The 12,854-nt window shown below is 35.9% G+C and overlaps 1 protein-coding gene across 4 annotated transcripts in view; it reads left to right on the forward strand.

The window, feature by feature from the left end:
* The window catches only part of LOC116788091 (solute carrier family 12 member 7-like), a 71,036-nt gene that overhangs the window by 22,701 nt on the left and 35,481 nt on the right, over window positions 1-12,854 (forward strand). For 3 of the 4 annotated variants that reach the window (XM_032690480.1, XM_032690452.1, XM_032690471.1), the window contains exons 4-8: window positions 47-193; window positions 965-1,019; window positions 3,269-3,399; window positions 5,629-5,870; window positions 8,318-8,529. In XM_032690480.1, coding sequence (XP_032546371.1) covers window positions 47-193; window positions 965-1,019; window positions 3,269-3,399; window positions 5,629-5,870; window positions 8,318-8,529 — 787 coding nt within the window. The remainder of the gene's footprint in view (window positions 1-46; window positions 194-964; window positions 1,020-3,268; window positions 3,400-5,628; window positions 5,871-8,317; window positions 8,530-12,854) is intronic. The other variant, XM_032690461.1, reaches the window with a different exon arrangement.

Below are 12,854 nucleotides of genomic sequence, written 5' to 3' on the forward strand. Positions count from 1 at the left end.
CTTAGGAATTAGTGCAAAGAAATTCATGTTCTCACTTCGTTTCCAGGGTCCACGGATGGGCACTTTTATTGGTGTATATCTTCCCTGCTTGCAAAACATCTTGGGAGTCATCCTTTTCCTACGTTTAACATGGATTGTGGGAACAGCTGGAGTTCTTGAGTCTTTCATTATCGTGTTCATGTGTTGTGCTTGTGTAAGTTCACCTTTTTTTCCTTTTTTTTAACTGTTAGCCAAATCCTCTATTACAGGAGTACTGATGCCTTCTATTATATGAGTATCAGAGAAAGATAACCATATTTAAATATATTGGTTAAATTGCGCTGATATTTAACCACTATGGTTAAATTGAGAGAGATGGGTTATATGTATTAAGGCAGTGAGTGTCACATGTCATTCTACCCTGTATAAGTTTCTTTTGAGTTGATTACAGTAAGCTTTTGTCTGAAGTATTATATGGATTTTATTAAATTGGCATTTAGTAAATATTTCACTGTTTACTTTGAGATCTGAACTGATCTGCTTTTCACAACTTTAGAACGAACTGAAATATAAACTACAAATTGAACCACAACATTATGTCCATGAAGTAGTATTTTAGAGTGTGAGACCACTAGTAGATATTGTCATAACAATGATATGATCAGTTTGTCACTACTGTTTAATTGAAATAACATACTGTTTTGTATGTTCAGTGGTATATATTCTTCCAGTTCTTTTTAAAGACTGTCTCAAACATCTAAATTAACTGAATCTTCTACAGAAAAATTTAGTACTTAATTTACATGGATATTCCAAACCAAATATATGGTAACTGTAACATCTTCTTTAAAAAAGTAAATTTCTAATTTCATTTGATCACTTTATCTTGCCCCATCTTTCAAAAAAAAACCCAAACAAAAAACCCCCACAAACAAAAAAAACCTCCTCTAGTATTTTAAATTTCCTCTATTTCGTCTTCCCACAGACTATGTTAACCGCCATTTCAATGAGTGCGATAGCAACAAATGGTGTGGTCCCAGGTAATGAATTTTATCTTAGATGGTGAATGGTCAAATGATGAAAGTTTAAAGCTGGGATAAGAAATTTTTGTAGTCTCAAATATCAGAAGTAATGATTTTGTGTCAAGTGCATATTTTCTTTTAATTGATTTTATAAACAGCTTTTTAATGTGAGATGCAGTCTTTTAACTGGATCGTTTGGGAATAATGAACTGCAGCACATCTTTGTCATTAATCATTTGATTCTGTTTTAATGGAAGATAAGATGTAATTTGAATGAATGGAGACTGGTCTTCATGCAAAACAAATTTCTTTATAAATTTACAAATAAGGCTAGTGCTTCTTTTTTCTATCTTGAATTTGCCTAGATTCCATCTAAGCACTGGAGATAGTTATCTTGTTTTCTGCAAGAATAGCAACCAGTCTGCTGGCAGAAATATTTTTCTATATAAGCACTGTAGGTTCTGCTCATCTCCTTACATGTTCAGCATAAATAGATGAATTTGTTTGGCTTTATAATTATATTTTTTTTAGATGCAAAAGCAGTTAGCCCTTGAAGCTCTTATCCTTTTCAGTTTCTCAACACGTTAATTGATAATTCTGACATTCAGATGTTGTTTTCAACTCTGAACAGTTTACTTAATGAACTTAAAATAGTTCCTCACAGAGGTTCTGCAGCTTAGTAAGGGGTTTCAGAACTGTTAGATAAGTTGTTGGGCAAAAGTAAATGTTTCAGTTTGTGCAGGATGTAGAATAATTGTATTATAATTGTATTTCATGGATACAGTACCATATATGAAATAAAAATACAATAGAAAATTTTGTTTTAAATACTTGTATTTTATAAAGAAATTTATTCAAATGAGTGTCTAGATAACTAAAATGTTCTGCTCTTGTCCCCCTCATATTTTTAAAGTTCATTGTAAAGGTTTTGTTTGACATCTGAGTGTCACAGAAATCTTTGAAATTGGCAGTTCTTACACTAGACAGGTCTTCATTTTCACTTTTTTGTTGTTGGTGCCAGTTTCTTAGAGAAATTATGCTTGTGCTGGAATATATGGAGAAGGCAGAAAGATAAGAACCTAGGACAGAAGGAGACTTGAGCAACAGGATCTTTTCTTTTGTCACATTATATGTGACAGCATTATATTTAGTAAAAGTATTGGGGATGAATAATAATTTCTTTGTTAGTTTCTCATTTGTTCATATTGAAAACATTGAAGCCTGTGCAACAGAGTGCCCAAGGAAGTGTTGGAATCTCCATCCTTGGAAGTGTTCAAAAAACACGAAGATATGGTGATTAGGAACATGGTTTATTGGTGGACCTGGCAGTGTTAGGTTGATGGTTGGATTTGATGATCTTGGAGGTCTCTTCCAACCTTAAAGATTCTATGAGAAACAACTTCAGACTGCACACTGACGTATGTGTATTTAAAATTAAGCACTTCCTTTCTCTGTCTCCTCTTACTTCCTCATAACCTTGTTATGAGTGGGAAAATATTAATTCAGGAGTAGATTGAGAGGGAATGAGAGAGAAGAGTTTGCCTTGAGGGGGTTGGGTGAAATTCTCAATAGAGATATTAAGAGCTTGAAATTTAAAACCTTATTGAAAGGGAAATGGTATGTTGGAAATGGAGGTGGTGGTGGTGTAGTTTATGACTTAGAGAAAGATGATGCATGTGTATGGGAAGTAAGAGTGAGAAGAATTGAAAAATTCATGCTCAAAGTGAATAGTATATGAGCACACAAGAAAAAGCAATCCCTAGCTAACACTTTTAAATGGTACTGAAAAAAAAATGCCTGTAGTGAAAGTGGTAATGGTTTCATATACAGAAAATAAAAAGAATGAAAAGAATGTATATCAGTGAAGAAAAAAATCTGGTTTGTCCCTATGTCATAAAGCAATGGTTTTGGAAATCTGTTGTTTGGTGGGGAACAGCTTGAGGTTAGAAATTGATTCACATCTATCTATACCTATATATCCTTTTCTAATTTACTTCTGTTTAGCTTGTGTAAATTTTTTCTCTTTTTTTGTTGGGCTTTACTTTCTGTTCCCCCTAAAATGCGCTTGGGGATATTAATCTTGAAATGTACTGTCTAGTTGGTATAGACATTGACTACAGTTTTGGTATTAGCATGTCAATGGAGACACATGCAGTGGTTATCTTGATTATGTTGATTGAATGATTCAGATTTTTGTTCTCTACTGCCATCCTTAACCTGAAGGCCTGGAAGTTTTTTGTTTGGTTGGTTTCTTATTAAATTCACAGCTGGAGGCTCTTACTACATGATTTCAAGATCTTTAGGGCCAGAGTTTGGTGGAGCAGTGGGACTTTGTTTCTATTTGGGCACAACCTTTGCAGGAGCAATGTACATTCTTGGTACCATCGAAATTTTATTGGTGAGTACTAGTTTCTCTTAAGGCTAAATGTATTTGGGCTGCTTAGGGAGATTGCTGATGAATTTACTTGGCCTAAAATGCATTCTAGTTTGGTGATTATTAATGTTTTGATACTACATTTTCAGTATGTTGATATTTATTCTTACTTGTGACTATTTGAAAAAGGTAGATTCTTATCAATAATACAAAAATAAATTAAAAGTTGTTTGATGTAAGTTTTTTCTACTTAAAGTAGGAATCAAATAGAACTCCTCTCCTTCCATATGAAAGTCTGTGAACCTGGATCAGACAAGCATTCCCAGGGTAACTCACAGAAACTTTTCAGCTTCTACAGTGCTTTGCAGTGCCCTATGCGCTGGCTGCTGCCCAATTGAAAGTTGTGAAGAACGTGAAGGTCGTATCACCTGTGAGGCAGGAATTAAGAATTTGTCCCAATTTCTCCTTTCCAAACTGCTGGCTTTGAATTTTCATATATTTGTAAAGATGCTGTGGAAGACTGCCTGTATGGCAGTGGTGCAGCTACTGTGACTGTGCATCATCCAGGAGGGGCCAGACAGTTATTGTTCATCATATCAGAAACTGCAGATATGCACAAGAAATACTTCAGAATTGCTCCTTGTTGCTTACTAAGACCCATGTCATCAAATCCAGACTTTCTTGAATTTAAATTAGAGACAGTCCTCACTACTGCTTGCTTGGGCAATTTGATCTATAGTAGCAACACCAGCGCCATGTTAAATTGTGAGCTGAATTTGGTGCGCTGTTCTCCCTATTAAAGTGTCATACTGGGTATGTGTTGCTAATAAATATGTATGGGGTTTAGCTATGCAATTTGAAGTAAAATGCTGCCCAAGATATCTGACAAAGACTGCAAAACAGACCTCTATCATACCTGCAAGGCACAAGTATTGCTTTTTTTTCTTTTCTCTGATGGGATGTGGATTATTTGGAGGGACAGGAATCAGTCATCTGCCTGTGGTTTTCCCTAGCAAAGGCTGTGAACAGCAGGGCAACAAAGTACACAAGAAAATCTTACTGGAGTACTGGCATACAGAGCCTGTACAGAGCCTGATACTTCTGCAACATTGCAATGCAGAGTTTTCTAACAATATATAAATATTCTACCTGTAATTAGTTTTTCAGTTTACTTTTTTTTCTTCCATGGTGATGTGACAATTGTCATCTCTCCTAGCACTCTAGTAAATATTGATGTACTAAATTTAATTTAAGAAAACTCTAGTGAAGAATCCTCCATGTCTGGTTTTGGATTTTGCTTCTGGACATATGAGAATAGCCTCCTCAAAGTTTCTTCATTTCTTCATTTCTTCTTCATTTAGGAGTTAAATTATCTAAGGATAGCCAGTTTAGTAGTTGTTTTGAAGGATTGAGTTGCCTCAAGCCCCAATACTTCCCTAGTAGCTGAGCGAAGAGGATTTTTTTAGAGATGCTAGAAGAAGGAATAAAGATGTTGCTCTCAGGTAGTGTAGTACACAAATGTCTTAGAACTATAGATCAATTAGTTTTCTCAATTGCATTTATCAGCGTAAGTCCTATGAGCTGTACTTTTAACTTCTTTTCATGTAGAACCTAGAACTAAATTGTATGAAATTGAGATCTGTAGATCTCAATTGAGATCTATGCTTTCATGTTTGAAATTGCAGTAGTTCAAATTGTCTGTTTTAGCACAGGACTAAGCTTTGTCACGCTAATCTTAATTTGTGCTGTTGCAATTTCAGATTCAAATTTTATGAAATGTAGTGTAGGATCTGTAGTACTGAAAACATTTTCAGGTTTTTATTATGCTATATTATTTGATTCTTCATATTGTGTTTCAGTCAGTGGAATTATTAAGCATATATCTGGTTTGAGCTAGTTTATGGGTTTGGGTTTTTTCTTTTAATTTTTGTTATGTGCTCCTTCTTTTCCCCCCAGATTTCTTAGCAGTTTTTCCTGTCTGGCTGACACATGAGTTTGGGGAGTGGAAACTCTTTAAGGGGAGAGAAGAAGCTGGAGCAAAAGCTGTATCTTATTCTCAAAACTTGTTTTCCTTCATTCTCACCTCCCCCTCCCTTTTACCTCTACACTTTCTAAATGACCATGTTATCTGGTTGAACACATTTGTGAAAGCATAAAACTAATACAGAAGTTTAGATTTTGTAGTTCAAGTAAATGATTTCTTAATAAAATATTTGTTATTACATGTGTGATAGTTTGTCATATCTCTTGCAGACCTACATTTCTCCAAGTGCTGCTATATTTAAAGCAGAAGAGGTTGGTGAAGAAACAGAGGCTATGCTAAACAACATGAGAGTTTATGGAACATGTATTATCATTCTTATGGCCATAGTAGTTTTTGTGGGAGTAAAGTATGTCAACAAACTTGCTCTGGTCTTCCTTGCCTGTGTGATTCTTTCCATCATTGCCATATATGCTGGAGTTATTAAGACTGCTTTTGACCCACCCGACTTTCCGTAAGTGCAATATTTAAGTTGTGTGGGTTATTTAAAAGAAAAAAAAAAGTATGGGGAGGGAATAGTTACTGTAACCATTTCATGTTTTAAGCTAAGCTTCAAAATACAAGCGCACTGGCTTCAATGGTAGGTTTAAGGGGTTTAGGCACTGATGTGCTTATTTGTTATTCTGAGTTACATATCTGAATCTTTCTCTCATTTTTCGTAAGACGTGATACTCTAGAAAATGTTCTTTGGTGCTTAAAATTACTAGCTGTTATTCCACCCACACCTAAAGAATCAAAAGGTGGGTTTTACTGACAGTAAATATAGCTGCTTTATCTAAACTAAAAACTTATGGAATAAAGTAAAAACTTCAAGAAAACGTATTAGCCATGAACCAGAGTTATGAAAGAAACATACTTTCAAACTTTCTGTGTTATGAGGAAATTTTTGAAACTTCCATTTCTCCCTTCCTAAAATTGAGACATTGCAGTGTTAAATTCACTTGTGTTTGTGAAGGCTTTCTTGTTAATAAAATAAAATTTTATTGTTGTCACACATGACATTGCTTCTCAACACCTTCAATTTGTTCAACTCCTTAGCTAAGAGTTATTGCTTTACTCCAGTTATCAGTATGTGAGTTACATTTTTGTGCATCTTTTTCTGTTTAAAGAGAAAACAAGATTATATTGCTTGAACCACTAGTGGAATAGGCTGATAACTTCAGTCCTGCATGGCACTTCATAACAAGAGTTATCCTTTGCTGTATGATTGTTACAGATTCTATAGTACTTTGAAGTGTGGGTAGTTGTATTACAAATTGAGCATTACTGTTTTGTAACATGATACTGTCCTCGATTGAAAAAATAAGTGTGATCAAAAATTCTGACATATATCTGAATTAAACTTGAGTTTCTTACCAGCTGTAACTTCCAGTGGGGAAATAGTTAAATCTTTTAGTCACCTATACAAGTAAAAGAGAGTTTATCTGGATATGTAGCATGGGTAAGACTGATTATCAAGTTCCTGGAAACCTTGTATGAGGCTGCTACTGTGATATACTATTGTATGGGGTGAAAAAATATAAAGAAAGGTTTTTTCCCAGTAAATATAATTGTTTACGCTTATAGTCTGCCTCAAAATTAGAAACTCAGGTGTGGTTTTAATTTATGATAAGGCTGATCTGATGGTGAGCTGGTCATCAAAAAACCAGCTTCCACTTAGCTGGTTAGTTAGGTTGATATCACCAACTTCCATTAAGTTTGGCCATTGTATAGGTGGTAAAATAGTTTACTTCATGATCTCTCAGTTGAATCAAACTGAAAGAAGTTTCCATTGGTTGAATCAATTGACCTTGCTTCTATAGGGTCACCAAAACTAATAGCAATTAAAAAGAAAAATGAGCAAGACAAGTGGCAAGATGATCTCTTTGGCAACAGCTTTCTGTTAAACCTGTTTAACTTACATGTGATGCCATACCTTGAAGCTGTACTGGTGTCCTGTACTCCTCCTATGGCATCTACTTTTAATTGCACACAGAAACAGAATATTGCACTAGGGCAGTATTCTGCTTGACTTCATATACTTGTTCTAATGCCAAGTGGTATGTTTTTACTGTTTGTTATCAGCTTCTTAACTGAGCTCCTTCAGAAATATTACATGTGTTCTATCTGATTTTTGACTAATCTGCCTAACCCACAGGGGATTTTTTTTTATATTCCTTCTTTCGTCTTCATATATCTATATCTATATATATATATATAATTTGAGTATTAAGCAAACCTGGAATAGAGATCTCCTAAACATCTTTTGTGTAGTTTAGCAAAGAAATATTCCATGATCCTTAATATTCTTTGCTGGTAGGAATTTGCTTTTGACAAACTCTTCTGACTTTTCTAATTTTCTTTCATTCTTGAAAGAAATTATTTGCTTCCCGCTACATGATTCTTTAATTTGTACTCCCATCAATGTTTTTAAATTTTGCTATTTAACTTTCCTGGCTTATTTCCTACCTTTTGGATTGTAATATGTTCAAGGATCATCTAAAGTTTTTATTTGCTAGAAAAGCGAATGATGTATTTGCCTAATATTACTTTCGTATTTTCTTGATTAGACTCATCTTTATATAAAGTATTCCTTAATTTCCCTGATTTCTTGTAGGACTAAATGAATCATTATCTCTGTTATTTAGTCAAACTGCTTAAATTGATTATATTTTCTAAAGAATAAATCAGAAAGCAAAATAGCTATTAATACCTTAAAGTCAAAATATTTGATCCATGTTTTAAAGGCTATTGATGAAGGTTATACATTTAGATGTAGAAACTATATACTGTTTTAGTAGATGTAGTACGAGTCTTAGATACTGTGAATAACAGGTTTCTGAAGAAGTCTGAAAGACATAAAATGCTTTAATGCACACCCTATATTAAAGGATCACTGATTTTTTTTTTTCTTGTTTGTAGGATCTGTCTCCTTGGAAACCGTACATTATCAAAACGCAACTTTGATGTCTGTGCCAAATTTACTGAAAGCAATAATGAAACAAAGACTACACCTTTGTGGCGCCTCTTCTGTGATAGCTCATTGCTTAATGCTACGTGTGATGACTACTTTCGTCTCAATAATGTAACAGAAATTCAAGGTATTCCAGGAATAATGAGTGGAGTTCTAACTGGTAAGTTGGAAAGCACAGTGATTTAAAAATTTTTGGATGTTATTAATTTGGCTGATAGCTGGTTAGTATTGTAGTGGTCTAACCTGTCACTACTTCTTTACCTCTAATCTGTTGCTGTGAAAGATTACTACCTTGAGCATACTTCTTCCTATTAAATTTTCATCTGGTTTTAGAAGCTTAATATCAAGTGCTTTAATTTGGGGGTCATTGGAGTTTTTTAGGCGCACTTTCAAAAACCACTGTTCAATCAAAAAGAAAATGGTAGTAAAGTGCTTATCACAGCTATTTTTTTGAAGTGTTTGGCTCCTTTGTATGCCAGATACACAATTCAATAAGCCATTCATTAATACATTTTCAAACTCTCCTGAGGGAGAACTTGTTTCCAATTTACAGCTAGTGCAATGAGGAATGAAGTCCAGTGGCCTGTCCAATGTGTACGGCAAGTTAGTGATTGATTTCGAGAAAAGCAACCTACAGAGTGTATAGATTTTTCTTCTGTTTACATTTCTGTCCAGTTGTGACAGCTTGGAATTCCAATTGCACAAAGTCATGAGATTCATGTAAGAGATTCTACTGTACATGCACAAATAGCATTTCTGAGAATGAAATGGATGTTTTGATACCTCTCCCCTGCTTTCTCTTAAAATAAGGTTTGATTTATATAAATATGCAATGCTACCTACGCAAGGACACGAGGCAATCACTACTGCCATAGTAATTCAGTTTAAATACCAAATATAAAGTGTAGAAATATATAAAAAGATAGTAAATGAAACATAGGCTTCTCTGAATGTAAATTTGTGTGTTTAAAAAAAGATAATGATAAATGAAATTATTTCTGATTTGAAATGTTTCTTACAAGAAATGTGACTTAGAGTTTGTTCTGTGCATTTTACAATTTACCATATGCATATCTACAGTTTTTCCTAAATATTTTTGCATTTCCTGCTCCAACTCAGAAGACAACTGTATGTTCTTTTTTTTTTTTGCTACCCTGTAAGATTTAAACTGCTCTTTTGCTTTTGGAGGTTTCAGGCTGAGCACTGATTTTTCTTGTTTTGGAAAAATGTGCTTTTGTTCTGTTCATTGTTTTGTTCACTATGTAATATTTACTTGAACTAGCAATCCTGTATAAAAGTACATTTTGCTAATTTACTCTCACGTGACGCTAAGATCTCTAAAGACCATTAGGAGTCTGCTGAAAGCTCAATGTGAGGGATATGCTTTCCAGTGTTTGTTACTTGTTGGTTAGCTGTAGTGAATTTCATCAGTTGCATTATATTTATTTACTGAGTCTAATATGATTTTTTCTAGTTCTTTGCAGTTGGTTTTGCTTCTACAACTTTGATTTAACTGAGTATTGCCAGTAAACTTTCTCATCTTGTTACTAGCTCCCTTTTTTAGGCTGTTCAAGTGTACTGGATAGCACTGGTTAAATACTGCTGCTCATCCTTATAGAAGCTTACTGGTGGCTCTTCTGCATTACAAAACTACTTACATTTACTTTTACCTGTTGTTTTCTGTCTTTGAACCGTTTTCCTCTTATACCACGGCTACTATAGGTTCCTTGGGTGAGGAATATTTCAAAAACATAGGAAATACAGGTGGACTGATTTAAGTGGATCACCTTCATTTAAGTTTCCCTCAAGGAATTTGAATACTTCTGGCAATTTTCTTTTACAAAAACCAAGTTGAGGCTTCCCCAGTTCCTCAAAACTCAAGAAAATAGCTGCTGTTTTTTTCAGAACTCAAAGATAACACCCATATGTTTACTGTCTCTTCTCAATTGCTGTTGTTGCTATGTTCATGATGTTCAATGCTACTTCTGAGTCTTTAGTTTCTATGTCTCTCTGAAACCCTTTTAAATAAAAAAGTTTGCATTACGTTTGTCCTTGGGTAGCAGTACGATTTCACGTCAGCCTCAGGTCTTTCAGTATTCTTGGAGATTTCAAGCTGAGTACTGATTGTTCTACTTTTAGAAATACATGCTCTGCTTCTATTCACTGAGTAACATTTCTTTGAACAAGAACCACTCTTACAATGCATTTCACTATCCTAGTGACACATAATGCTAGAACTCAGGTGTCCTCCTTGCTGAGTGTGAGCACAAATTCTGATACCTGGTTTGAGCTTGACTTGCAAAGATTTCTCAGGGAGGGTTTTCCTCCATTCAGTGTCTGTTCTGCATTGTAGGTAGACTTTGGAGCTGCTCTGCACATTAAAGATTCTTGAGCTGTGAGTGGGAATACTCAGATACCATGACTGGGTGTCCCAGGAAGTGTGTGCTGAGTCCTCACACTATTTATTGGGCACTCATATACAGAAAGTATAAATCTCTTATACACCTTCTTTGAATGTTATCCTAACAATAATAAATCATTCTACAAATGGCTGAACAAATATGTCTGTAATCCTAACAATAATGATAGAATTTCCAAATTGCTTTAATCAACATTATTCTGCTTCATGGTAGCATGCTGGTCTGATGCATTGTGTGTGTGTCCTAAACGTTGCTAGAGGAGCCTCAGCAATCCATGAATGGTCCTAGAGGGGACAAATGTCTGTACTCTTCTGAAAAGTGATTCTTTTTTCTCACCCTAACTTCCAAGTCCCCTTGGATTATCACTTGTGGGAAAATGAGTATAGAAAAGCTCTATGTGACATGTTATGAAATGGGGAAGTGATTTCTATTTAACAAAATATCTAAGCTAATTTTTCCCACTCATGCTGGCATGAGCAGTTCCACAATTAAGTTGTGTGTGTTGGAGTGGTCAGGCCATTGTCAGTCCGGTGTCATACTAAATAAAGGACACAAGCTGTTGAGTCCTTGTTAAGTATTTAAGTGGTTTTGATTGGCAGTTACAAGCTGATTTTTGGACTTTCCTTTATGCTCCACAGGAAGTAGATGCTACTTTGGAGATCTTGACTTATTTTACATCAGTCCTCAAATCTTTGTGAAAATTCCTGAAATTTACAATTCTCTTGTTTCCTTAACTCTTCTTATGGCTTCAGTCTTATCTCTAGATGGGTTTATTACTCCTCTTCATTTGATTGAACTAACACACATATTCTGTAGCAATTAAAACTTACTTTTAATCTTTATTCTGCTGTCTCTTACAATTCTCATGCGTTCTTCCGTATATGCTTACCAATTGTAAGATTCTGTTATGAATCTGGATATATGTATCCTCTCTTTGGTAACTTATGGTTCAAAGTCAGTCTCATATTATGCACAAGGTAACTTTTTGCTATTTTGGAGGCTTAGAATACTGTACTTAAATTCCCTAAAATTGTACAGAATGGCTAAAAATTGGCTATTTGATCATCCTGGCAGTCCATGGGAATTGTTTATTTCCGTGCTGTAAAATCCTTTGTGTTCTTGACAGGGCGGGAGAGCATCTACTTTGTTTCCTCACATGTGATAGGATAACTTGTCTTATTTTAAAATAGGAGTCAGTGTTGGATATTCTCACAGTCTTGTCAAGGTGCACAACCAGTGTTCCTACAAATGTAAACTCTCTCAAGTTGCTGGTTCTTTGACCCTCAGTTGCCTTCAAACAAACATCTTTAGTTTGCTGGGGAATTTAAACCACATTCTGCTGGGGTTTTGTGGTGGTTTCACCCCCCACCCCTCCTCCCTGGGGGGGCTGGAAGTAGTTGGTCCCAGGTGAGTTTCCAGTGTGGGGCCAATCAGAGCTGCGTTTCACCCCTGTGAAATTAGCATATTACAACAGCCGGAGGAAGTTGTTGGCAGAAAGGATCGAAGCCACGAGGGATGGCCAGGGACCTCCAAACCCGGGGGGCCCCTGGGCCTCCACGACCTTAGTCCAGCCAGGGCTGGGGTGGTTTCTTCACCGTTTCCCCCCACTGCGAGTGGGGGGAGCGACAATTGTGAAGCAGAGCTGGAAGAATTCCAGGCAGAGGAGAGAAAACTTCAAGCAGTCTCACTGCCACCTCCTCCACAATGGCGGGGGAGGAGGCGACCTGGAGCTGAGACTGAAACATGGTGATGGGCCAAGGAGCTCGGAAGTGCCCTATGTTAGATTTGGACGAGGGCAGCCAAAAAACCGAAGGACAAGGAATGCGGGGGAGGAATGCCTCCCCGTGACACGTGGAAGCTGAGCTGATGTAGCAGCTGAGACAGAGAGAAGCCAAACCAAGCAGGCTTTTTCTGGGTAAGGACTTTTGATGAAAACTATTTGGGGAATAAAAAACTGAGCAAAAACCCAGAAACCCTGCAACCTGGGGAGGAAGAGTGGACTCGAAGTGGAGAAGTCCCTGAATCTTACTTCCAGGAGGAACCTTCATAAACCAGGGGAAAGGAC

The sequence above is a fragment of the Chiroxiphia lanceolata genome, chromosome 1, assembly GCF_009829145.1.
Source record: "Chiroxiphia lanceolata isolate bChiLan1 chromosome 1, bChiLan1.pri, whole genome shotgun sequence".
Lineage (NCBI taxonomy): Eukaryota > Metazoa > Chordata > Aves > Passeriformes > Pipridae > Chiroxiphia > Chiroxiphia lanceolata.